This window comes from Primulina tabacum, chromosome 15 (genome assembly GCF_025594145.1).
Source record: "Primulina tabacum isolate GXHZ01 chromosome 15, ASM2559414v2, whole genome shotgun sequence".
Classification (NCBI taxonomy): domain Eukaryota; kingdom Viridiplantae; phylum Streptophyta; class Magnoliopsida; order Lamiales; family Gesneriaceae; genus Primulina; species Primulina tabacum.
Genome location: NC_134564.1, coordinates 36,215,966 through 36,243,599, shown reverse-complemented (window position 1 = coordinate 36,243,599; position 27,634 = coordinate 36,215,966). Strand labels below are relative to the sequence as shown.

At 34.5% G+C, this 27,634-nt stretch overlaps 4 protein-coding genes across 6 annotated transcripts; 2 read left to right on the top strand and 2 right to left on the bottom strand.

Annotated features, from left to right (window-relative positions):
• The first annotated feature begins 575 nt into the window (after positions 1-575).
• LOC142528130 (vacuolar sorting protein 18) lies at positions 576-13,330 on the top strand. Of its 2 annotated transcripts, none has more exons than XM_075633215.1 (23): positions 576-904; positions 1,525-1,737; positions 1,835-1,974; positions 2,662-2,757; positions 3,235-3,302; positions 3,559-3,660; positions 3,772-3,913; positions 4,489-4,632; positions 4,728-4,847; positions 4,991-5,047; positions 5,642-5,701; positions 5,814-5,921; positions 6,652-6,794; positions 7,141-7,219; positions 8,509-8,571; positions 8,670-8,800; positions 9,681-9,786; positions 10,476-10,664; positions 10,894-11,121; positions 11,336-11,491; positions 11,715-11,876; positions 12,375-12,494; positions 12,779-13,330. In XM_075633215.1, exons 1-23 carry the CDS (start codon positions 742-744, stop codon positions 12,950-12,952), a joined length of 2,964 nt encoding a protein of 987 aa, XP_075489330.1. In that variant the 5' UTR covers positions 576-741; the 3' UTR covers positions 12,953-13,330. The 2 variants fall into 2 exon arrangements, with proteins under 2 accessions (XP_075489330.1, XP_075489329.1); XM_075633214.1 differs by having other exon boundaries at positions 3,235-3,306; positions 3,563-3,660.
• A 2,645-nt stretch (positions 13,331-15,975) lies between these two features.
• Positions 15,976-16,569, bottom strand: LOC142527306 (auxin-responsive protein SAUR71-like). Its single transcript, XM_075632072.1, has one exon. The coding sequence runs from the start codon at positions 16,554-16,556 to the stop codon at positions 16,134-16,136; it is 423 nt and encodes a 140-aa protein (XP_075488187.1). The 5' UTR covers positions 16,557-16,569; the 3' UTR covers positions 15,976-16,133.
• Positions 16,570-20,444: 3,875 nt separating this feature from the next.
• Positions 20,445-22,344, bottom strand: LOC142526863 (alkane hydroxylase MAH1-like). Its single transcript, XM_075631497.1, has 2 exons — positions 21,301-22,344; positions 20,445-21,188 (listed from the first exon to the last, which is right to left on the bottom strand). Exons 1-2 carry the CDS (start codon positions 22,241-22,243, stop codon positions 20,587-20,589), a joined length of 1,545 nt encoding a protein of 514 aa, XP_075487612.1. The 5' UTR covers positions 22,244-22,344; the 3' UTR covers positions 20,445-20,586.
• Positions 22,345-24,215: 1,871 nt separating this feature from the next.
• LOC142527233 (uncharacterized protein At4g15545-like) lies at positions 24,216-27,305 on the top strand. 2 transcript variants are annotated; one of them, XM_075631975.1, is made up of 10 exons: positions 24,217-24,521; positions 24,676-24,986; positions 25,066-25,134; positions 25,778-25,831; positions 25,952-26,015; positions 26,180-26,254; positions 26,344-26,592; positions 26,749-26,794; positions 26,902-26,980; positions 27,069-27,305. In XM_075631975.1, exons 2-10 carry the CDS (start codon positions 24,690-24,692, stop codon positions 27,168-27,170), a joined length of 1,035 nt encoding a protein of 344 aa, XP_075488090.1. In that variant the 5' UTR covers positions 24,217-24,521; positions 24,676-24,689; the 3' UTR covers positions 27,171-27,305. The 2 variants fall into 2 exon arrangements, with proteins under 2 accessions (XP_075488089.1, XP_075488090.1); XM_075631974.1 differs by having other exon boundaries at positions 24,216-24,986.
• Positions 27,306-27,634: the final 329 nt, after the last annotated feature.

Sequence of the window (27,634 nt, the reverse complement as noted above, 5' to 3'; positions counted from 1 at the left end):
AAAAATAAATTTCATCATTAAATCCTAAACACTCTTAATTATTCTTAATAGTATTTCGTTAATTTCTCCACATCTCCACCTCACACAAATTAATACAAATTTTTTCAAGTAATAATTAAATATTTTACGTTATGTATTTTTATTTTTCCTTAATAATATAAATAAAATGAAATATATATTAATAATATTAGTAACAATAAGAATTTAATATCTAATAATATTTATCGTAAAATATAGTACAAGTTTATAAAAGAAAAACTCATAAAAATAAAATTTGAAAACATTTTAAAAAATTAATGACATTTGATAAGTTAATAAAAACAGAAGATAAGTTAAAATAATAGTAATAATAATAAAGATAGTCATGAAAATATCGATGTGATATAATATAATTCTCAAATCATAAAATAAAATACATATTGATTTAAACATTAAATTAAGTATGAATTTATACATAAAAAAAAATGAAAAGGACTAACTTTTGCGTTTTTAAAATATTATGGGTCTAAAATGATATAGGGCTGAAACAGTGAAACTAAATCGCAATTAGTATAAATTTAATTTTTGTCCTTAAAACAATTATACTCAGCTGGCCAGAAAGGAGGGAGGAGGAGGACGAAGTAGCTTAAACCGCCGGCGCTTCTATCTCTGCCATTAATTTCAGTGATTTAGAACCCTGGAAGATCAAATTCGTACGATTATGCTTCAGGTATGAAGTATTATTGATTTTTTTCCAAAGGAATGGAGCATCGGCGGCATGTTTTCTCTGTAGATTTGCTGGAGAGGTACGCGGCGAAGGGAAAAGGACTGATCACGTGTATGACATCCGGTAATGACGTTATCGTGCTGGGGACCAGTAAAGGATGGATCATTCGTCACGATTTTGGCGTCGGCGATTCTTTTGGTGATTATTTTGTTCATTTTGGTATCCCGATTATCTCGATTGGTTTATTTGTGCGAGAATATTGAAGCAATTTTCAATCAAATTGTTCGTGTCTGCGAAATTGAATTCGATATGTTTATTTTGCTTTGTTAATCGCAATGTCGATGGATGATATATGCAATCAGTTGGAAAATTGGCGTCGTCTTAGATTTATTTTCTTTGACATATGGGTTTTAAGTTGATTAATCTTTGCTGATATGTCCAGGAATTTCTTTTTTACGTTTTATGATATGATGTATTTGTTTTCTGGCCTTGATCGGGACTCAATTGCTCGTACGATAATGTTGAAAGCACTGTGCATCACTGGACAGTTGTGTTTAACTGAATGAAATAGACAACTATAGTGTTTCTCGGAATAAGAATGCAAATTCGTTAAATTGGCTGAAACCGAGCATGTCTGTTACTTATTCTAATTTATTTAGCTAAACTCTTGAGGGTGCATGGGAGTTGACACAAAAGAGATATCTCCAAACAGATGGTTGATTCATACAATAGACCAATTTCAGTTTGATTTGTTCTTTACCCATTCGAAAAGCAGATCTTTTTGCACACCTCGATTGATTTTTGGGATTATTTGTTAGATATCGATCTATCTGTGGGTAGATCTGGGGAGCAGTCAATCCACAGGGTTTTTGTTGACCCTGGAGGTAGCCACTCTATTGCTACTGTAGTCGGCGGTGGAACTTCTGATACATTTTATACGCATGCAAAGTGGGCCAAGCCTCGAATTTTGAGCAAACTGAAAGGTCTTGTTGTGAATGATGTTGCCTGGAATAAGCAGCTTATAACTGAAGGCAAGGAAGTGGTATTGTCGTGTTTGTCTTTGATTGTCTGTGTGACGCCTTTTCAGAAATTTGAGCGAAATCTTGTGGATTTAATGTCCATGCACAGCTTCCACCAGGGAAATTCTTCTCGGCACAGATGATGGCCAACTCTATGAAATTGCAGTAGACGAGAAGGATAAGAGAGAAAAATACATCAAGTTTTTGTTTAAGCTGGACGAACTTCCAGAAGCTTTCACGGGTTTACAGGTTCCATGTTTTTCATTTGCTCTTCATTCACTCTCGTTTTATGACTTGATCTCCATCACTTTATCAATGCGAAGGTTATGCATTATTAGTATGACCTAAGTGTAAAATCCCATGAGTTTGATGCTACTGGGAAATATAGTGTCTCATTTATAAATTTTTTTTTTATAAATAAATGGACTTGTTAAATGATAATTTGCTGTATGCATATCTCATGAAACATGAGCGCAGGTATATTTAGAAAGTCAGGTTAACGGTTGTTTAGCCTCCTCCACATCTATGTGGTAGTTAATAAGATGACAAGATTATCATATTGACTCTAAGGTTTGCCGTACTTTACATGGAATAACAGTATTATATTAACTGTTAAGTGGGGGAACCGGGTAACTGACTTAGAAAGCAGTATGCTGGCATTTGTGATTGTTTGTTTGACTGTGAAGAAAAGGTAGTTGAACTTAAGTTGTTTGATTTTCATTTTGTCACTTCTATATGGGATCTCTATTTCTGTGACAATAAAATTTCATAGATGAGATCACTAGTTGAAAGCTGAAAACTTTATTAAAATTTTTTTGTAAATTCCTTTTTTATAAGAACCTATCTTTCCCTGTTACCATTATCTGCTAAAATATTAATATTTTGTTCTCACCATTGATAGCAGGCTTTTGGTTTTATGTTTGATCTGTTTTACAGATGGAAACAGCACATATACACAACGGAACTAGATATTATGTCATGGCCGTTACACCCACCCGGCTTTATTCTTTCACAGGAATTGGTTCGTTGGATGTGAGTTTATATCATCTCAATTTATTTTTGACATGATATTGTTTCACTCAAGGATATTTATTTGTCCAACGATATTAATGATTATTGGGATTAAGTTCACATATAAATTTTTAGTTCACTTACTCTAAGCAAAGAAATTCATATATCTGGGAATTATACATTCTTATGGCTTTACTGATGAAATCGAGAATCTTGGTATAAAGATTACAACAGTTATACGTCTGATTAGAAGTCTGGCTTTCCCCCTTTCCAACAAAATCTAAGTTTGCGATTTCGTATTCATTAAAGTGCAAACATCAGAAAAGCAGGTGAGATTAGCAGGCATCCATTGGCAATGTCACAATGTTGTCAGTAGACGGAATGGTCATTTTCTTTCACATCCTTATTTGGAACAAAATGAAGATTCTCCACCATCTGCTTTTCACTTATCCACTTGACCATTATGTGACATCTTAGTTTGTTCATGTGTTATTGCAGTCTGTTTTTGCCAGTTATGCCAACCGTGCAGTTCACTTCATGGAACTGCCAGGTGAAATTCCAAACAGGCAAGTGCAAGCAACAACTCTGCTTTGCCTATACTCCTCTCGTTCCATTCTGAAGTTACATGCAATGCTTTTGTTCCCTTTTATGTAATTTTTGTAATTCTCGAGTTAAGTTTATTTTATTTTCTATTTTATTGGGTTACAATATAGTTAGAAACTTTAATTATTTACTATCCTATTGTTAATTGATGGATATCAATCAAGTTTCATGTCAATATACATGTTTGAGCAAGCATTGATCGAAACATCTTTCTTGCAGTGAGCTACACTTCTTCATAAAACACAGAAGAGCCATATATTTTGCATGGCTATCTGGAGCAGGAGTCTATCACGGTGGTCTTAATTTTGGAGCACAGCACAGGTAAGAAAATTATGCCTCTTCGCCTCTTGAATCCTACTTCTTTTAAGTGATTTACTTTATGGAAAAAATTTCATTTATATTAATTACTGAAGTGTGGAAATTTTTTGGCAGTTCACCTAATGGGGATGAGAACTTTGTGGAGAACAAGGCTCTCTTTGACTATTCAAAATTAGGTGAAGGTGTATTGGTCAAACCTAGTTCACTTTCAGTATCGGAGTTCCATTTCCTTCTCCTGCTAGGGAACAAAGTTAAGGTGCGTCTGAATTAAACCATGTCTTTGGTGTTGCTGTTGCAGCTTATCAAAGTGTGCAACATTGGCTCTTTCCAAGTCGAGCATTTTTTAAATTTTTCAGTGAGGGTACTATGAATTGTTGGAAGGATATTATTTTTCTCAGCTTAATGATAGTTTCTGAATTGTGCTGTTGCTTATGTTTTTCTACACGTTCATGTACAATATCTATTAAGCATAAGGTTTCCTCGGTTCTGCTTATGTTTTCCTGAAAATTATGGACGTGTTATCGGTTGTGAATGAAATAGTAATATAATGTAGCTCAATTTCACAAGTCTGTGCGTCACATATTCACCTTAAAATAAGGCTTCAATAATTAGAGAGCATAGTCTTCAGTATGCAAAAGCTCTGGCTAAACTGTATTTTCTTGTTTCCCTTCCCATATGGGTTGATAAGTAAAACTATTTAACATAGCCTGAAATTCATTTGTTTATCAAGTTTTTGCTGATTGGAGTAGGAAGATTAATCTGCTATGTTGGTTTTTTCACTTATATATTTTTATAACTTTTACCCTTTGTTTCTCTTCATGAATTTTGTAGGTTGTTAATAGAATTAGTGAACGGATTGTCGAGGAACTTTATTTTGATCAAACACCTGATGCAGTTTCAAGGGGTATTCTAGGTTTATGTAGTGATGCATCTGCTGGGCTTTTCTATGCGTACGACCAGAATTCTATCTTTCAGGTGCATCTTCGAGACATTGCTTTTAATATTGCTTAGTATTGTTCAATCATGTATATGTTTATTTTTTGTATTTTAAATTTAAAATGCTAATATAGGTATCTGTGAATGATGAAGGCCGAGACATGTGGAAAGTTTATTTAGACTTGAAGGAATATGCTGCAGCTTTGGCAAATTGTCGTGATGCCCTCCAAAGAGATCAAGTGTATCTGATGCAGGTCTGATGTTAATTCAGACATTTTTCATATTAGATTGGAATTTTCCAAGTAAATTATTCACTATTCCAAATATATATTGTAAAATTCACAGCTGGATTTTGCGTTTTTGGATCGCTTATTGACTCGGGTTTTTTGTAACGCAGGCTGAAACTGCTTTCACTTCTAAGGATTTTCTCAGAGCTGCTTCATTTTATGCGAAGGTTATCTGTGTTTTTTCAGCTGTTTGGCCAACGCTCATGCATAGAAGTAGAATTTTTAACCACTTATTACACGTCTAGCTGCTAAAGTAATTGGGTGGTCTTTGTCTTTCGAAATTTTTGCAAGCTAGTGTGCAGTTGATATAGACAAAGGTGAAGAGTTTGCCATATGGCTGATCTAATAAGATAGGCGGGGAGGGGGGGTTGGTTGGTGAATTGTCTCAGTTAACTAAGCTGAAAACTGACAATTTCCATAAGTTGTTTCCTTGGCAATTGGAATGGTCCAAGAACCTTAGCATTGCTGCTACTGCTAGATTTTTAATATTTCTAAAACTCAATTAAATGTTTGTGATCCAACATGCATTTACCAAGTATTTTAAAGTTTTCTTAGTATTTCATGATCATTTTTGTGCACTTGCTTTTTAATTGCCGGATCAACATGGTCTGGGTTTTTGATATTGTGGGATTGGGTGGAAAAATTCTTGTAAATGCATATAGGGGAAAATGTATCTTGGTTTTGTGAATGTGCCTAGTAGTTCTTGCTTAATTGGCGCTTGAGAGCTTTCTTTTAATCCTATATACTACCTTTTCCTGCAGATTAACTTTATTCTGTCATTTGAAGAAATCACTTTGAAGTTTATTAGCATAGGGGAACAGGTAGTAATTGTGTTTCATTACATCTTTTCAGAAAATTGTCGAGCACGGTTTCTTTGTTGCACTTCATTTGTAAAGAACACACGCTGAGCAATTTTTTCAACTGCGCTTGTAGGATGCTTTAAGGACCTTCCTGTTGCGGAAGCTTGATAATTTTGCAAAGGATGACAGATGCCAAATTACAATGATTTCCACGTGGGCAACTGAATTATATTTGGATAAAGTGTGTATTCTGCTTACTGTTTCCCAGACAAATTGACTTCTTCTGTACTAGTTTTAAACTTCTTCCTGGTCTGTTTTCTGAAGAATGGAGTTTTTGTTAGTGCAAAAGGCCATGGCTCTCACATAGGGTGTGAATTGTCCCCGTTGATTTTAGAATGGTAGCTCCAACTCAATTGTTGCGTTTTCACCCATTCTGCCTCTCCTGTTCGTGTTGGAAAATACATTTAATCAAAATTTCATTTTTAATAATGTAAAACAGTTTGAGCTGTCTGGACACATTTTAAAGTTCTTCCTCTACAGTCATTCGAGAACCGCTATCTAATGACCTTGAGATATTTATGCTGATTTATTCTCGGCCAAATTATGCTTGGAAAGTATGCATAGTAACGTACTTCTCTGCATCTGTTGGTAGAGAAGTAGGTTCCAAGGATGTTGACACTTGTCCCTGCACCATGAAAAGTGGGTAGAAAACAAACATCATTGCAATTGTCTGGGTTTTCTTTAAGTTTATTTTAGGGATTTTCCGCAATTTCGTTGTGTCCTACATTATTGACTAGATTGCAAACTGTTGTATTCTTCATATGACATTGAATTTAAATATTAGGCTCAATTACTTACTCAGAAACACATCTCACCTTATCAGACTTATCAGATTTTGGCATGCTTTTATCCTGAGGAGTTCATTGATTAGCTCTTTTATTTGCACCCATGTTTATGCTTCCTTATATCAGATTAATCGACTACTGTTGGAAGATGATGCTGAGTTGGATAGTGGTAGCTCAGAGTACCAATCAATTATCACAGAATTTCGTGCCTTTTTGAGCGACTGCAAGGATGTGTTGGATGAGGCTACCACCATGAAACTTCTTGAGAGGTTTTTCTCTTTTATATACTTCTGTCTTTACCCGTGTCTGAATATGCATTTTCATCTGACGATGAAACTTGGAAGTAAATGTAGTAGTTTAATACTTGGAGCTCAGCCACTACTATAAAATTTCCTGTTGCGTGTAAAGCATCGACCGGAACTCAAGTTTGTGTAGCGCTTGTTGTTAAAAGGTTCTAGCATGACCTCAGTTTGATTTCTAGATGGATTATAATTTCTAAACCTAACATTTGATGCATGCTATATTTTTACTTCTTTTTTCTAGATGACACTATAAATACTTGTTGAATTTGCTTATTACTGATCTCTACCTGAAAACATCTGTTAAATCTTTCAGTTATGGTAGAGTAGATGAATTGGTATTCTTCGCTAGTCTTAAAGAGCAGTACGAGATTGTGGTTCATCATTATATTCAGGTGCGCTTTCTTTCGCTAATTTTTATATTGTCACTGTTGTATTAGTTACCTAGTTAATTTTCATTCTTACATTTCTGTCTCTCTTAAATATATGTCTTGTTGCCATAATTTTGACCTAATTACCATCGATATTTAACTTCTTTCAATCCGAAAAATGACCTCGAGCCATGAATATTTGTTGGGTAAAAATTTAAACTTGTTGACCCATAGAAAGATCATAGCTTGCAAGAATAAATTCCTTACAACCTCTTGGATAACTAGCCTTTAGATTAAGAACGGGACAAAATTACCAATGAAAAAAGCTAGCCTCCCTAAGAGAAGCTCGTGGAATCTGATTCTCTTTGAGTTCTAAGATTTTTCTATGAAAATGGGAATCTGGTAGCTCTAAAAAATTCACCACGTTCCTTTTTGCAAATCATTCACGAAAAGAAATTGAGTATATATTTGTCCTTCAGTACTTTTTTGGCACACATATTTGATCACAATATGCAAAATTAGGTTGTGGATTGTTTGAGGTCTTTAACATGTATTTCACTAATCAAGTGTTGCGTCTTTTATTGCCAACATAGCTGGAATTTTTTATGCTCCTTCAAAATGTAAGCTACCTTATTATAAATTTGTAAATCGCTTATGCAAACAACTGAATTTAAACTGAATATGGTGGGTAAGGTCGCTTGATGGTTATTCATTTATCAAATCCTGTGTTCTTTGGTATTCGACTTCTTCTGCCGATAGCTTTTGAGTGAAGGGAGTAATGTGTCACTCTTTAGAGAACATAATAAAACTGCTCTTCGATGTATTCTCCTCTTTAACTGTTGTTTTAGTATCGTGCTCTTCGATGTAATCTCCTCTTTAACTGTTGTTTTAGTATCGTGCACTTCGTTGTTCATGCCAATTGAATTGATTTTCGTATCTATATGGGTATTGATGAATTTCTTGTTGATGAATGATTGGAAGCTTTACATCTATCTCAAGGACAGATGTGCTTGGAAGAAAATTGGCAAACAACTTTTTATGTGGTTTAAATTTAAACACAATTTGGCCTTGTCCATCTCAAAACTTTTATGATAATTTTTATCAGTGGGATGTTAACTGTTTTTTTTTTCCTGAAGGGATGTACTGGTTTTCTAGTGAAAAGAAAATATATTTTACAAAAGGCATGTTGTTATGCTCATATGAGAGAAGAATCTACCCAACTGTATTATGTTGGTTTCTGTTATGTCAGTGTTTCGAATTTAGATGATGCTGATTTCAATATTATTTGAAGTGATGATTGATATTGTATGTAGCTTGGAGAAGCAAAGAAAGCACTGCGAGTTCTTCAGAAACCCAATGTTGCCATAGACCTTCAGGTATGAACTTTCAGAGGAGAATATCTTCTTGTATGTTGAAATACCTTGTTCAGAATGTATATATTATTGGAAACTGTTTGAGTTCTTTTATTTGGCAGTACAAGTTTGCTCCAGATCTCATCATGTTAGATGCATATGAAACTGTTGAATCATGGATGATAACTAAGGACCTGAACCCAAGAAAACTCATTCCTGCAATGATGCGCTATTCAAGTGAACCACATGCAAAGTAATTTATGTATCTATTCTTAGTTTTATCATAATTTTCTTTTTTGGATTTTGATGTTAGTATTCTTCTATGAAAGTGTTTATAACACTACCTGTCAATTTTTGGTGCATATTTGAGTACCTCTCTTTCTCTGCTTGCTTGTTCATATGACTTCAGGGACATATTTCCCAGTATTTAGATTTCAATTTAGTTCAGTTACTATCTCTCTAAAATTTTATTTTTTAAAGATCTTAAGCTGGTTATTTGGAAAAAAATTTATGCTTTCGTTAATTTCATATCACACCTGAGAATATTGTGAAAATTAAAGGACAAAAAGCATAAAATTAATGTACTTTTTTAAATTAAATTTCAATATGAATTTCAGTGCAAGCATGAGAACTGGAAAGATTAGATTATTATAACTGCAGTCTTATTTTGTAGCTTGATGGGATAAGTTTTCTGCATAAGAAGCAGATTTTTATTTTTGCTTACCCAATGCTGTGGTTGAGTACTTTGGATCGGCAGGCATTGTTTGCTTTAAGCTTTGAGTTCACTTTGTTCTGTTATCTAAAGGACAGAGTCAGTCTTACCTTGTAGTTTGATGGGATAACGTGCTCTTCATAATCAGCAGATTTTTAATTTTGCTTACCCGATGACATGGTTAAATACTTTGAATTGACAAGCATTACGGTTGCTTTTGGTCTTTGAGTTCACTTTGTTCTGTTTCTAAAGGGCGAAGTTGCCTACCTTAAATTGTTGATTAGGATTCATAACCAAAGTATGTTACTTATATGAGAGTTGAAATATATGTTAGATTGAGAACTGGAGATTGCTGTATTACAATCTTTTATGAAAATACTCTATGTTAAACTCATGATATAATTCTCTACAACATATCCAGGAACGAAACTCATGAAGTGATCAAATATTTGGAGTATTGTGTCCATCGCTTGCAGAACGAGGACCCGGGGGTTCATAATTTGTTGCTCTCGTTGTATGCTAACCAGGTTGGGTTGCTTAATTCAGCATCTCTGTTTAATGTTTTCGATAAAGTTTAAATATTTTTTTGCTATTTTCAAACTTTTGTGCAATTTTTTAAAATTGCACACATGCTTCCTTAATGTCAATCTTCCGATACATTTATGAAGAACTTTGAACCTTATAATTGTAGAATGGTTGAATTTTTAGTTTTCAGAATCTTTTACTGTCTCAAAATGTGAGCAGTGTGAACTTGTATTATGTGGACTTTTGATTCTTTCCTTTGAGAATTTGTCACTTAATTTACAAAACCAGCTTCCTGCTTAACCAAAAAATTGCACTATTAAAAGTATCCTTAAAATGGTATGGACAGTGAAACCAATTGTGTAAAGGGTACGCCTATTTTTAACTTATAAAATATCTATTTCTTTGTGTCACACTCAGAATATGCTTCAAGTATGTTCGTTTGATTATTTTGTATTTGGAGACTGTTTTTCTGTCCTGTTCCTTCCAAAATAAAATGCTAAGTACCTTGTTGCGATTTGTTGTGCAGTTTTGCTCTTGCTTTAAAATGGTGAACAGTCTAGTTATATAATGAGTCACATGCTTTGAATCCAATTAATAATCTTCTGTTTGTTTCTCTAGAAAAAATTATGGAACACAAGGTTCTACCTTCTTTTTTGAATCTAAAAGTAAGGCTTCTATCTGCTTGCTCTAGGATGATGAGAGCACTCTTCTGCGGTTCCTGCAATGCAAGTTTGGAAAAGAGAATCCCAATTCCCCTGAATTCTTCTATGATCCAAAATATGCCTTGCGTCTTTGCCTCAAGGAAAAACGGATGCGTGCTTGTGTCCATATATACAGTATGATGTCTATGCACGAAGAAGCAGTTGCTCTTGCTTTACAGGTAATACTATCCTGCTTGTAGGTTGGATCGCAGACCTTGTAGTTATGTTCAAAATTTATTTTATTTGTCAAGATATAATAATCAAGTCTCTTGTTCAATAAACAATTATGGAATTTATAGGAGTTGTAACTCCAAAAATTTATTATTTGTCCGTGCATGCAGCGTGTGTGAATGTATATAACTTAGTTACTGAGTATTCATCCTTATTCACGAATTAATTCTGATATAGGTTGATGTCGAGCTTGCGATGGCTGAAGCCGATAAAGTTGAAGATGATGAAGACTTGAGGAAGAAACTTTGGCTTATGGTTGCTAAGCATGTCATTGAACAAGAGAAAGGGACGAAGCGGGAGAATATAAGAAAGGCAATAGCATTTCTCAAGGAAACTGATGGACTTCTAAAGATTGAAGATATCTTACCCTTTTTCCCAGATTTTGCATTGATTGATGATTTCAAGGTAAGTTACCATGTTTGGAATTCTCATTCGAATATTTTATTAGATGGCCTTTGCCAGATTTTAGTCTCCTAGCATGTAACTTAGTCCCATCGATTTCATCAATCTCGACGATGCAAATCAAAGCCGACAAATCAAAGCTGAAACCCATTGCTTTACTTATCAACAGTTCGCTCTCAATTGTTCATGGCTTGACGGTCTTATAAAACAATTGTAGGAGGCGATCTGCACATCACTCGAAGATTACAATGAGCAAATCGAAAAACTCAAACAAGAGATGAATGATGCTACTCATGGTGCTGACAACATAAGGAATGATATCGGTGCCCTTGCACAAAGATATGCTGTAATTAAGCGGAATGAAGAATGTGGGGTAATGATGTGTTGATATTTGTGTTCCTGAACTTTTAGTAAACTTTATACATAAGTCTATGTCAATTGGCATGGCATCATACTGAAAGTGTCCTTGGCGGTGTTTAGCTCACATGGAAATAATCGTGCAGACGTGAACTTCTCATTTGTCCGTGTTCGTAAATTTTAAATAATCGTTCCCCATTTCAAGATTCATATTTTCACTCTCATTTGGTGTTTAACAGGTTTGCCGAAAGAAAATATTAGATGCATCTGGTGACTATCGGATGGCCAGGGCTTATACTTCAGTTGGATCGATGGCACCTTTTTATGTCTTTCCTTGTGGACATTCCTTTCATTCGCATTGTTTGATTGCCCATGTCACTAAATGCACTACTGAAACCCAAGTAAGTTCCAGAATATGGTCACTCCTTCTTCTGTACCTCTTGTGTTTAAATAAATACCGTTGTTTTAAATGTCTATGTGGCATTTAGAGTGATTACAAAATTTATTTAATTTGTTTGACCCGAGCTCACTATACTTTGAGTAATGAGAGAAATTTCCCTGTAAACCGAACTTGTACAAAGTTGAGCATGTAAGAATCTAGATTTGAAATCTGAAATTGGAATAGACATGTTATGGGTATTGTTTATGAGAACATTTTATGCCAAGTGTTCTTCTGTGCTCAAGGTCTGAGACTTTAGTTCAATATATTCATTTGGTTTTTCGTGCAAGTCCAAATTTTACTGTTATATGATTGATTCAATAGACAAATGCCCTTAGTGTTGCAGAGTGATCTTATCACAACTTTGTCTTCACGATCTTACTTATATAAATTGCCTTTTGTTCAAAGAATGTTACTGCAATTCTCTTGTATCAATGCCTTTGTTTCAATGGTTTCACAGGCTGAATACATACTAGATTTGCAAAAGCAGTTGACTTTACTGGGTGAGGAACCTAGGAAGGAAATGAACGGCAGCTTGAAAGAAGAGGATCCGATAATGAGCATGACTCATGGAGAAAAGGTATGGATTTCTACATTAACATTTAACACCTGGTTTTTGGCTTTAAATGGCTAAGCAATGAAAAAATATGGTCTCCAGACTTATATAAGAACTCTATCGTGTTTACTCATTGTCATATTAAATAATAATCTATGAGATCATTTTATTACCTACAATTTTGAATTTTGATTTGAGAAATTTAACTATTTATTTTACCCAAAGATTTCGTAGATGAATTTCCTGGGGTCCTCTCAAATTATAAAAACAGTCTTTTTGGATGTAGAATGTAACATCGTACTATGCAGATTCGATCACGGTTGGATGATGCGATTGCCAGTGAATGCCCGTATTGTGGTGACTTGATGATCCGTGAAATATCTTTACCTTTCATCCTCCCGGAGGAGACAGATGAGGTAGAATCATGGGAAATAAAGCCACATAATCTTGGAACTCGGAAGAGCATATCATTAACTGTGTGAAAGTTTGCTCCCTCTGAAAGTGCGTACTGTATTGGAGCTCAGATCACCCTTGATCGTAGCAAGTTTGCTATTGTCTCAATGAAGCTTAAGAAATAATACTTGGGTGAAATTGCTGGCTGTATATATCTACTGTTTTCCTGTTAGGTGGTTGTGCATAGTACCCAACACGTCGTCCTCGGACTTTCTTTTCTTTTTTTAGGGGGATATCTTTTCAAATTTTGTGAGTGATTGTTTTGTCCAACCGTTGCTTGCGTTGTTATTTTTATTTTTGTTTTCTTGAAATTTTTAGTGTGCTTCATATGGATTGCGGGAGTGTTGTATGGATTTGTACTTTTTGAAGGACATCGTTTTACAGTATAAACTGTTACATTTGGAATTCTCAGGTGGTTTTGTATATCTCGTGATATTTGCCAGGTCTTGGTAAATTCCTTTTTCTCTACTCTACTTCGTTTTCACTTTCTTTATTTCTCTTCTAATAGTTGAGGTGATGAATTATGTAGAAACAAGCATATAAAATATTTCAAACAAGGGTAAATGAGTCGAGACTACGCTGATTAAAAAATTTTAGCTCCGGTTTTAAGCCCTGGCGGTTTGGGGTAAACACAACATACTAAGGAATCGGGATTGTAGAAATTTCACCGTGTTCAGAAATGATTGATTTATTTGATGTCACGTTAATGATTATATCAAAATATTCGAAAATAAAATTTAATATATCAAAACTTAATTTTGAAAAACTTCAAATATCACTTAATCGATCTTCACATAATAATACACACAGTAAATAGTAAGTATATATATCTAATATGAGAATATAATCTCATTAATATTCATATAAATATAAATCAAAACTTGCATGTGCATCATATCAACCATTCACATGTTCTCGTGATACATTGGCATCTTTTTTTATTATCAAATCAAACCGTACTAACTGTAATGCTTAGAATACGTAGGGCTTCCTTAAAAAAAAAAGGAAAAGAAAACCCTTGGGCTTCTTCCATATTTTTTGGGAATATTCAAATAAAGAAATCAATAATTCTTATGATAACATGTGCCCAGTGCGTAAATCAAGGGAAACCTTCTCTGTTTTCACATTGAAAATTCAAACAATGACGCAAAAGTGAGCTTGTAGGCCAATCCTAACTAAGTACGAATGGAATGTATCTCGATGTAATCTGGTTTGATCAATGGTGATTAAGGTTGAACAGTTGTTAGAATATTAATTTATAGGTCTAAGCCCCAATCAAAGGATAAATCATAATGATTATATATGAACAACTTATTTTAGTTTTGGAATCATGTTTATATCATACACACTAACTTTGGTGTCATGGTCTGTTTTAATAATTATATATATTAATAAAATGTTAAAACTTTAATGCAAGTTATATGTGGTTTAGTGGTTAGAATCATTGTTTCTTTGAGATTTAGGTTATATTCAATTTTAACTGAGGTCATTTTTTTATTTTTTTTTAAATTTATATATCAAAATTATATTGTAGTCCCTCACTATATCTTATAATTATATTTTGATCTTCATTTAAATATAAATCAAATGAATTATAAAAAATATTATACAAGCACGCAATGTGTGCGTCGGTGCACTAGTAATTACAAAGGGACATGACTTTTCATGGAGAAATCCCACGTCTATAAGTTTTAATTAATGTACTCTCTATTTTGACATTAAAGTTAACTTACTCTTCAGTCTTCTTAAAGTTTCTATTTGATCTGTATTTACCACAAAGCAATGTTGTAAAATCTCACACGCAACTTACCTTACAAATTCAATGAAAAAAATTTGTGTCAGACGATCTCACATGTCATATTTTGTGATACAGATCTCTTATTTGAGTCATCCATGAAAAAATATTACTTTTTATTGTGAATATCAGTAGGGTTGACCCGTCTTACAGATAAAGATTCATGAGATCGTTTCACAAGATACCTAAAATTAACTTCCTATTATCTTATCCATCGGTAAAAATTATTTTTCATATCACTTATGTTTATCATATCGCATTCATATATCATGACACAAAAATTTCTCTCATGCATATGGTATCAACGGTTGAATCTATGTTACACTGATTTGCACTCTCTTTATTTTTATTTTTTTTTGAAAGTAAAACAAATTCATTACTTCATAATATCTTGATTTACAATATTAAGTAACCAAGCTGGTATATCACCAGAACACCATATGATAGACAAGACAAGAAATCATCCGTCTTCAGCATATTGAGAATGTCGATTGTGAGCACTCCACTCGGACCAAGGTCAACTAAGGAGCTGCTAATGGCTTAAACAACAAGTATCGAATCTGAGAAAATATTAATATCGTGAAGGCCAAGATTCAAACAAAACTCCATGTCGAACCTGATAGCACATAATTCCGCATCTTTTACTGATCCCGGATGACGAATAATGTGTGCCGAAGCTCCCAAAACTGTACTATTATTATCTCGGATCACAGCCACAACACTGAATCGATTTCTACCTTAATCAAACCCAGCATCAACGTCTAGTTTCTCTATGTACTTATACAATATGTTCTCATATATTTTAATTTTAAATTAAGATGTTCGATTAAATATATTATATTAAAACGTATTAACAATGTTACGACTCGATCAACGTCCAATCATGTCCCTTGTGAAATGGAGGACAAAACCATAATTTTTCTAGGGATGTACAGTTTGGTCTTATTTTAGGAAAATAAATTTGACCAATTTGTACTTTTATCATTTTTTAAATCAGATGATAATATTAAGAAATCTTTTTTTTGCTTTAAAGATTCTTTTGATTCCGAAAATCGCGGTGTATGTAAACTAATAACTGTCGAGGCAGCCCTCTTGCGGTTGTTCTCCGGCCGGCTACTCCATTTAATTTCTTCCCATCGAATAATCAATTCTGTAAATTGGACCGCACTTGAGTTGAATCTGTAAAACCATATAGATAGATAGATACGTTCATAATTTATGCGTAGATTATGGAAATATAAGAAGACTGAAATCATGGTCAAATATTCAATTCATTAGGCAAAAAAGTTCTTCCATCATTAATCTTAAATTCTCCACTTTGTTCATCACAAAGTATTTACAATGGAGAAGCGACAACGGATCTAAAAAATATCCAGCGTTTTTCAATACTCTAATCTTATAAGTTCGTCTCGCCACTACCATTGATCGTCCGACAGCGATTGCAGCAGCTCCTGAAGATCGCACGACTCGCCGCCGATGCGGAGCGCCTCGAGCACGCGTTCGAAGAGGAACACGTGGCAGGGGATCCGGAGCACGCCTTGCTGCTCGTACCCGTACTCCTGCGCCGAATTATCCAGCAGCTGCAAAAAGATGGGGTGATTCAACAAATCTGCGCTCACCACAAATCTCTCCATCTCATCGCCCACGTATACCGGGAAATGCCCCTCCGGAACACCCCCGTTCCTTCTTCGGCACGATCCTGAGCGGGACGCCTCCTTCGATTGAGTCCGCAGTAGACAATAGCTCGAGGAATCGGCAACCTTCGATAATCTCCTCATTAGCTTCTTCATGTTTTGAAGTGAATGAAGAGACGACGAGTATAGCCACGGTACATACATACATATATATATAATATTATAATTATAATATATATATATTTTTTGAAAGCAATTTTGCTTATAATAATATAATATTAATTAAATAAATAAAGGACTGAAATGGGCTGGGAGAAAAGAAGGTTATTAAATATTTAGAGGTACAGCAGCTACGCGTACTTAATTGGTACGATGTAATAATTAATTTGATTTTCTGCCATTTATTAAATTGAGTTAAGAATAATTATTATTAAATTCGGAAAAATTTTCTTGACACATGGAATAAAAATATATAATTAATTAGTATTATTTAGTCTCAACTGATTTAAAAATTTTGAGAAAATAATTTAGAAAATCTGTGAAAAAAAGTTTTGCAATGATATTTGAATGCATTATAAAATCAACCTGTTATGATGTGATAATGGAATAAAAAAATAAAATAAAATAAAAATTGTTTAATTTAATTTAATAAATACTGCAGAGAGCATGTGTAAAGACGGACGACTTGAGTTGAGAGGTCAGACACTGAAAATTTGATTTTTTAAATTCATTAAATTGAATTGATTGCGGTGTAATTATGTATTAAATATGGAAGCCTCTAATCATTTAATGGAATATAACCTTGAAAGGGAAAAATACGTATGGCTCTTTGATTACTTGCGTTCAAAAGTGATGTGATAACATGGAAAACATTGATTTACAATTTACTAAATAAATTAAAATATTCATAAGATTACTTATATATATATATATATATATATATAAGATTATACATTTTAGGTTAATAATAATTACACAGGAAAAAAAGTCTCACGTGTGTCGATTCTATATATGTGTAATGAAAAATATTTTTGATAAAAATAAAAGACAAAAAATTGTGTGAGACGGTCTCACGGATCGTATTTTGTGAGACAGATCTCTTATTTGGGTCATACATAAAAAAATATTACTTTTTTATGCTAAGAGTATTACTTTTTATAGTGAATAATATCGATAGGGTTGACTCGTCTCACAGATAAAGATTCGTGAGACCGTCTCACAAGAGACCTACTCAAAATAAAATATTATTTTAGATTGATTGTCTTGGAGGGTACGATTAATCAATCATGATTGTCTAGTATTATAATGCCATTAACCAACTAATCAAAATCACACACACACACACACACACACACACACACAAAGGCAATGTTCGATATTCTACGCCAGCCTGTGTGGAGTTGGGTACAATTTATTTAAGTAGAAGAAAATATATATGCAATGATTGCATATTCCCATAAAATTATAAAATAAATAAAATGAGAGTTAGGTTTTTCGGATCTCTTCCCCATTTAAAAATATTTTAATTTTATTACATGCAAATTATCACCACATGTAGATTGAATCATTTCAATCCATGATTTTCTTCAAGATTTTGATCCAGTTTTAAAAACATTCAATCTTTACTCTATAATTTTATCCAGTAGAACATATCAAATCATCGTTAACCAATGTTTTATTTATCTCTTTTTGTGTATATATATATATATATATATATATCGTTTTAGTGTATACTTAAAAATAAATCTCTTTGCAAAATATAAGTCAGTGGACATGATAAGGATATCCATAAAGTATTGGGCTATTGTCCAAGGTGCCTATTCCAGCCCATTTCCACTAGCTTGCCCACAACAGAATTGCGATACATTTTTTGTCAAGAGAAAAGATGACAGATACAGTGGGCTTGGGCTTTCATAATTTGTTAAAAAATGTCAGTCAAGTTTCTTTAATTTGGGTCCAATAGATTTCTATTTAAGGTTCCTTTGTATGGGTTTGAAATGATGAACTAAGTGTGGGTGTAACGCCCCAGATTCGACGACTGTTCTCACTGTATCAAGACGAGTCTTTCCAGCGTGCTTATGTCCTCACTCACACGCACCCTGGAAAACTTCCCAGGAGGTCACCCATCCCAAAATTGACCCAAGTCAAGCACGCTTAACTTTGGAGTTCTTATGTGATGAGCTACCGAAAAGAAGATGCACCTTCGTGATATGAGTAGTACAAATCAAATCTTTTAAGCCCTCTTCAACTGTACAGTCCATTACATTGAACAGTCTCGGAATCCCTCTCATTCCCGTATGGGTTCGGTTCATTCATGTTCCCTTCACCTAGAAGCCTGCCAGGAGCCGCTCATTGTCCGTGCAACTGATGGCACCGGCGATCACCCCCCGCCCTCTTCGGCCCCGGGCCTCACATGCCCACCAGCTTCCGCTTGGTTCGTCCCCGAACCACACCGTACTAAGAGAGGTCGGCTCTGATACCACTTGTAACGCCCCAGATTCGACGACTGTCCTCACTGTATCAAGACGAGTCTTTCCAGCGTGCTTATGTCCTCACTCACACGCACCCTGGAAAACTTCCCAGGAGGTCACCCATCCCAAAATTGCCCCAAGTCAAGCACGCTTAACTTTGGAGTTCTTATGTGATGAGCTACCGAAAAGAAGATGCACCTTCGTGATATGAGTAGTACAAATCAAATCTTTTAAGCCCTCTTCAACTGTACAGTCCATTACATTGAACAGTCTCGGAATCCCTCTCATTCCCGTATGGGTTCGGTTCATTCATGTTCCCTTCACCTAGAAGCCTGCCAGGAGCCGCTCATTGTCCGTGCAACTGATGGCACCGGCGATCACCCCCCGCCCTCTTCGGCCCCGGGCCTCACAGTGGGTTTGAAATATCCACCGTAGAGTTGGTAGTGTTTATGTTTAAATGATTGGAAAAGGTCGTATGTTATGGTCATTTCTGATTTTTGTGCAATTCGATCAAATAAAAATCGATCAGGAAGTTCCGTAGCTAGGCTCAGCTTTTTCTCCTAGCCTAAACAAAATCGTTGAATATCTGTATCTCATTTCTCTAATCGCTCCACCAAATCCAATTTCTTCATATCAACACAATCCAAACAAAAACGAGTAGATATTTTGTAAGACGGTCTCACGAATTTTTATACCAATATTCACAATAAAAAACAATACTTTTAGCATAAAAATTAATAATTTTTCATGGATGACCCAAATAAGAGATCAGTCACACAAAATATGATCCGTGAGACCGTCTCACACAAGTTTTTGTCAACAAAAACAATTAACTGATTTCCAACTAATTAAAATTTTCACGTAAAAGATATACCATGATTAAGATTGAAGGCAACTCAAAGCTTCAAAGAAAACAACGTAACGGTAGTTCTTATAAAGTTTTAATTTTCTTATTTTGATAATTAATGTTCATTTATCATTTAAGAACGGGAGCCGCGCGAACAACTCCCTCTGCATGAAAAGCTACATATCCACAATTTCATCTCATTAAATAACCAATGATTTATAGTTCATTTGGCATGAATGATCAAATTTGGGATCATATCTCTTGTTCGAAATTCAATTATAATAAAACCTACTTTGACTAAAAGAACTACTTGTATTATTTTGATTTTTAGTCTAGTGAATCATAAAACTTTAGTTTTGGGACACTAACTTGTAACGTCTGGCTATTTAATTTGATATAATTGTTGATGTATCGTCGGATAAGTCATCAATTTCTCTTTTATGGAAACACAAAAATTTCTTTTCTAGTCTACTAAAATTAAAAATAAAATAATCAAAATTACTATATCAAAACCAAATTTGCAATTAGCTCGTCATTTTAAGCTTTAAATATGATACCTAGCTAGTTACGTACGTGCATATGCATCAAATGTACATGAGGATGTCGTCGTCTGGCGCTATGGGTCAGTTACGGTTTTCTAAATCAAAATGAAGAATTTCAGCTATTTTAACATTTGGATTTTAGTAGCTGATTTCACTTCTTTAACTGAAGAAAAATTTCATATGGCAATTTACTTGTGATATTTATCAGGCATATCTTAATTAAAGCAGACAATTTTATCTTGAAAACAATATTTATTGAATGCACGGGTAACATATAGTTACACTACACACACACACACACACACACATTTATATGCCATCCAGTATAGGACAAAGAAATTACATCAGGACAATTTAGTAAAGGTAGATGAATTTTAAGTTCTTTTTGATAATCTGACCCTCAATCCATGCTTAGCTTGAAGAATGACCGAATCCAGAGGGACAACAGGATGCCCCTCCACCAGTTCAACACGATAATGATAGATCACAGCTGCAGCAACCACTTTCATTTGAATAAAAGCCATTTCCTTACCGATACATGTTCTCGGTCCTACGTTAAATGCCGGGAAATTGTACGACGGCTCATGTCTGATCTTTCCGCTAGCCGAAATCCATCTCTCGGGCTTGAAATCCAAGCAATCTTTTCCCCATACTTTCTCCAGTCTACCCACTGAGTAGAATGAAATTATCATCTTTGAATTCTTTCGAAGATGGTGACCACTAGGGAGAATATCGTCGTGCATCGGAGATTTATGTTCCAGAGCAACCGGAGGGAACAGCCTCAGAGATTCACATAATGCTCCATGGAGGTACACTAGCTTCCGGGATTCTTCTACCTTGAAGAATCTCCAGCTCGAATCCTGCGTCTTTATTTTCAGTTCGGTTTCGATTTCTTGTAGAATCTTGGTTTCTGTTGAAGGGTTTTTGGCAATTAGCCAGAAAAGCCATGTAAGACAAGTACTTGTTGTATCTCTCCCTGCATGTCAGAATTTTAAAATTTATATATCGCGGTTAAATTATAATATACAAATTATATGCCGTACAATAATTAAGTATGAATAAGTTCGTTTCCTTTTTGCCCTTCATACCTGCAAACATCAAACTCAACGCTGTATCCTTCAAGAACTCTCTTAAATCACCGGAAGAATTGATCCTGTTTTCCTCGTACACTTTCTTGAAAACTTTCATTAACTTGAAGTCATCCTCTTGCTCTTCATCCTTCAAAGAAACAAGTGGAAATATAAATTCATCGAACGCCTTCTTTGCTTCGTCTAATATCTTTTCGTTACCAAATTTCAGCCATTGTTGAAGCCTCCAAATTCTTTCAGGCACTATATGCCTATGTAACAGTGGTTCCACTGAGGTACTAAATGCTTTTTCACAAGGAATATAAGGCAAATAAATGCTTAAACTCCCTGGATCATAATCCAACACAAGGTTGCAGATGTTATCAAAAGTAAATCTCTGAAAAATATCTTGTAGATCGAAATCTTTCCCCTGTTCACAGAAATTTTCAAGAACAGGCATTAGTCCGGTCTCAATCTTTTTCCAAGCGCCGTTCTCCAGAAGATTATAGAAATTGGCATTAGTCAAAAACGAAAGAGTTACTCTCCTGTGCATCTCCCACAGTTCATAATCAGCATTGAAAACTCCATCTCCCAAAATTTCGAAAATTTTTCTGAATTGTGGACCTTTTGGATAATTCGGGAAATTTTTGCTGAAAATATGGTGGATATTGGCAGGATCACAAGTAAACACCATGTCTATGTTGAAGAACCAGGGCCCTTTAAATACATAAGTACCGCCACACTCACTTAAAACTTGCGTGGCGTATTCGTGGGCTCTGTGCAGATTTCGGAGAACCCCCGGAAGCATGCCGACCACTGGCCAATTTGTAGGCGCCGATTTGGTTTCCCGGGTTAATCTTCTGTACAAACAAAGGACGCCGAGGGAAAGGACAATCGAGAAAATATCTAGATTCTGGAAGATGGCCATGATCGGACAGGAGTCATTTTTTATTTTCGTTGCCATATATGCTAATTTGATTGAATTCTTGGGATTTGGCAATGTTCATAGACTGTTTAATGAAACAAAAACTAATGTAGGAGCAGTTATAACTAAGCCGAATTAGTTGTGTTGCATTAAATTCTCAGCATCATAATCGTATACTAATAGTTGAAGCACACGCATAGGTGTAAGATAATATTAAATATTTAAAATATTATTTAATCAATTTATAGAATAAATATTAAATATATATAATTGATATGAATATTATAATTATTATATTCGTGTATATTATTGTGTATCACAAAAAATATATTTTTTTATTAAACTTGATTTAATTAAAAAAATATAATAATATTATGGTAGAAAAAAAACGTTTTTTGCGTTAACAATATTAACCGTAAGGTTTTTTAAATTGATAAGTTTTCAAATGTGTTGGTACGGTTATAACTTCCATTTTTGGGAAAGATTTCAGACGTGAGATTGATTGACGTAGTTGGAATTATTATACATGATGTTAAAGAGGAGGGTAAAAAAAAAGAAATTTTGGTGTCCTCTTCAATAATTTTGTCTATTCAATTGTAAAAATTTAAGTTTTAATTATTTAATTTGTTATAATTTGATCTTGTTGTATTAACTTTTAATTTTTGGCAAATCAACACTTTCGACATCATCTGAACAATTTTCCGGTTTGATGTCAACAGTTTTCGATGATAAATCAGTATTTTTTTTTTTATCAAAGTTATTGATTGAATATGACTAAATACCAAAAAAAATAAAAGATACTGACTGAATACTTGCAACAAAATCTAGAATGAAAGAAATTAATGGGACAAAAAGTGATTTACTACAACCACCATGTGGTATATTTTAAAGTTTCAAAAATTTGTACTTTTTTTTAAAAAAAATTTGAATCGATGTAGTGTAAATCTTAAGCGACCGACAAATATTTTATTTATAAGAGTTTACGTCATGAAATTTATTAAGCAAGCCCATTCATTCACCTAGTTTATGGACCATGAAGAACTGATATGATTTTTTTAGGTCCCCTTATTCATCAAATTATTTGAGCGGCGGTTGGCCTTAATTAATAATATGGACAGATGATGTCCAATCACGTCTATCACAAGTGAACTGATATGATATTAAGAGCAATCAAATTTTTATGGGCAAATTTATTTATTTTTAGTCACGATCAGATAAATAGTCCCCAGCCATTAAATTATTCAGAAAAACTCATTTATCGCACATCATCCAATTAATTAAAGTAATTTTGAAATAAAAGATTTGTTCGGAAATTGCATGAATGGCATTGCTCCACGTATATGAGCTACTATTTTTAAAAATAATTATTTATTGTCCTTGACTTCTGCGAATTTATGAAGGTGGCCCTTGAATCTGACACTGGTTCGTTGGCCTCTGTGTACGCGTGTCCATTTTTGGCTGGGAGAAATCCCATCGTCTCTGATACGCCATATTCCGGTTGAGCGTTTCCTCCGTTCGGTTGTTCGATATCAATTATTTTTTTGAGAAAATGGAAATTGAACCCATTTTCACAAAAATCGAACCGATTTAAAATTTGTTGATTCGGCATTTTTCAAAACAGTAGAACAAATTTGAAAGACTGAAGCCAACGAGAATATAAAAGGCTCCACGTACCACAGAAAATATATTATGGATATTACAAATATTTATTAGGCCTATATAAAAAAATTACTGTTATTTAAAAAATATCTAAATCAATTTTGTTTAATTTGATACGAGTCTTTGTCCCTCTGCATGTACTATACTCCGACTCACTGAGAGTAGAGCGGATATTGTCATATTGATGTAGTTGTGGCACGGAGCGTGCGCATTTATCTTCAAATGCACACTTAAAATGATAAAGCCAAGATTTTTCATCTACGATAAAATATAATGTTTTAATAAATTAGATCTTTTGAGAATAGGAGATAGTTGTTTAAAATCCGGACAACAAATTAATATTTCCCCAAATCTTAATACATTTTCTTAGTCCAAAACATTTGTTTTACTAGAGATTTTGATTATATCTGGAGTTCCGGACAAAAAAATCCAATTTGGTTGATTTATATCAAATTTTGGTTACAGTTTTAGAACTCGACTTAATATTTGAAAATGGGACTTTAAGATTTGTATGAGAATTTAACATGGTGCTGATGGAATTAATTAATATTTTATTTCTAATGGGTGAAAAATACTGTAAAAGAAAAAAGGTGAACTGAACTTGGCCTGATTTTCCCCATCGGAGACGCTTTGATTTTGCCGTCGGGAACATCGAAAGGTTCAAACTTTCTGGGAGTCAAAATAATTTTGACTTTTCTTTGCGGAGATGGCAATAATCATATTCTATATTCAAACCAAATGATTCATAATTCTTGCATATTCTTCTTCGACGCCGTCAAAACTCGACGATCATCCGGAATTCCTTTTTGTAGGGTCCGTATTGGTCATGATGGCGGCTAACGGTGGCGGAGACGGCAGCCGTGTGGGGCCACACTTCGATCTTCCGGAAGAGATACAATCGGTGCTGCCGACGGATCCGTTTGATCTGCTGGATTTGGCGCGCAAGATCACGTCGATGGCGATCGCGTCGCGGGTAACTAAGCTCGAAACTGAGGCGGATCGTCTTCAGCAGCAGCTTATCGACAAGGATCGGGCCATTTTGGTGCTTGAAGATAAGGTTTCCCAGCTCGAGACTGCATACCAGGAAATCGAATTGTGGTTAAAAATCCAGAGCGAAGAAAACGTATTCACTAGTTCAGAGCGAAATTGGTTTTCAACTTTTTTTGTCGAAGTTGTTTTTCATTCTCTAATTGGATTGCCAGATGAAGCTATTGAAGGAGAGAGATTCTTTGGCTTTCACTGCAAAGAAGCTGAGCCAGCACTTGGCCAAGGTAAGTAAGTAGTCTTGAGTACTTTTGTTGCTTTTTCATGTTAATTTTAGCAACTTACAGTAATGGCATGGCATCGGTTTGTTCCTTCATTTCATATGATTGATTTCAAGAATGAAATTCTTTAATTATATCTGACATATGTTCAAGATAAATAAAGTCTAAAATGCAATTCTATGGTTGGTTAGATTGGTAATTGTAACTGTGAGATTTCCTAGAGTAGAACATAATATTTTTCTGCTCTTTCCTTCAACTCCATTGTCCTGTTATCGCATACACTTCTCTGAATGCAAAATTTCGAAAATATACTCACCTCAATGACTGGGGAACAGATCTTCTGCGACATTCGTGATACACAGATTGTTACAGGAGTTTGCTTCCCCTATTTTAGCAACTTATGCGAAACCGTGAAAGTTAAAATCAGTATTTCAACGTTTTCTGAGAAGTTAATATTGTATGGACAAAATTTTTCCAGTAGTTTTCTTTAAAATCAGAATGGATTTGGAATTGGAACTGAAGTTATTTAGACGTTCTAATTCCAAGACATTTTATCCTCTTCCTGGCTTATAATGATTTTAGTATGTTCGGATTTCATGTGCAGAGTTAGTACATTTCAAGAGAATATCTGACCCCTGTCTTCTTACAGTTGCAGAATTTTAAGAGACAATTGGTGCAGTCACTAAATGATGATAGTTTTCCTGTACGTTTCTTTCACCATCTTTTCCTATTCTTCCTACCCACCAAGATTATGTCGTCTTCTTATAAGGTTCAATATTAGATTTTGGAGAAGTTAACTAACCTATAATCGTTATCTCACCAGCAAACAGAAACTGTAGATATTGGCACTTACGACCAATCTGTCCCCAAGGCCTATCCAACTAATGGTAGTTTTGATTTTTTTTTTCCCTTACATTTATGTGGTCGGACTTTGTGGTGCACGGGGCTCATTTCCATTATGACCATGTTACAGTTTAGAAGTGCTACCTTCGTCTTTGTTTCATGTTTTCATGTGTACTTGTTGATTTCTGGTGCTTATGGTTGCTTCTAGATGATGATTCGAATGGCTACACAAAATATCATTCTTTCGGGACATCTGATGATAGTGCAAGTATAAATGACATTGGTATTAGAACCTTTATATTTGTTTTTCTGATGTACATTTCCAAATTTGCCGTCCAAGGGATGATTTTGCTAATTTTTTCTGGTTCACAGCTGTTCAGCAGGCTGGGAAATTTTTTTCCGCAACACCAAATAAAACTCCTCGATTTACTCCTACTGGAACTCCAACTGTATTTTCTAGTAATGCTTCCCCAAAAAGATACTCAGCTGCAAGCTCGCCTCAGAGAACATCTGGCACAACTTCTCCTATAACTCAGGGATCAACTTCTCTTTCTTCGTGGTACCCATCAAGCCAGCAGTCATCAGGCACAAACTCTCCCACTGTAGGACACCCACTACCAGGTCTACTAATTATGCCCACAATATTAAATTTATTTGACATTAATCGATCATTCGCTTTGTGGTCGCTATCATATGGAAGTTTTAGTTGTTATGCTTATTGATTCAAGTGAGTCCATATGCTCTTTCTCTATGTTATCTGTTTTTAAAACTTTGTAGCTCGGCCTCCTCGAATTAACGGAAAGGATCTATTTCGTCAAGCCAGGTGAGTTCAGTCTCAGTGACAGTACCATCACCATGACTGAATAAGCAAGCTTTCAAGGTGACTTTACCATATGGTTTCTGGTATTATGTTTATGTGGTAAAATGCAGGAATCGTTTATCGCTGGAGCAATTTAGTGCATTCCTAGCCAATGTAAAGGCATTAAATGCACAAAAGCAATCTCGCGAGGTGACACACGAAGTCGATAAAAACAATTGTGTATCTAATCTTAGGGGCCAATAAATATATTGTTCTCACCACATGGGTTTACTTTCAGGAGACCTTGAGGAAAGCAGAAGAGATTTTTGGAATGGATAATAAAGATCTTTATGCATTATTTCAAGGGCTACTTGGCCACAGCATCCACCAGAGCAACTAGTGGAGCCATTTTCGTGCTTCAGTTGTATTGTTTGGTGCAACCTTAAAATTATTAAAAGAAAGTTAAGTGTATAATCTATTTTTATTACTTTTTATGATTCGTTTTTTTCCACATTTTCACTTTTCATGTAATAAAGTTCAAGAAATCCCACTTTTAACAATGTTGTAACAGAAATGTAATGTCAGCACAAGCTTGACGGGAAGAAATTGCCGCAATTTTTTTTAATATTTTTAATTAATAAGTTGTAATTTCTTTTATTTTTTCATAACCAACACATGTTTTTCACAATTAATACATGTGATTATTATTTTAACTTTTCACAACAAATACAAACATTCTTCTTATTTTACCATAAACAGACATACAGTCATATTTTACGAATTACCCAAAAAGAAGTTGGAATTTAGTCCTTTCCGCAGCCATGTGAAGAGAAAAAGAAAGGTTTAGATCGTGTTTTGACAGAT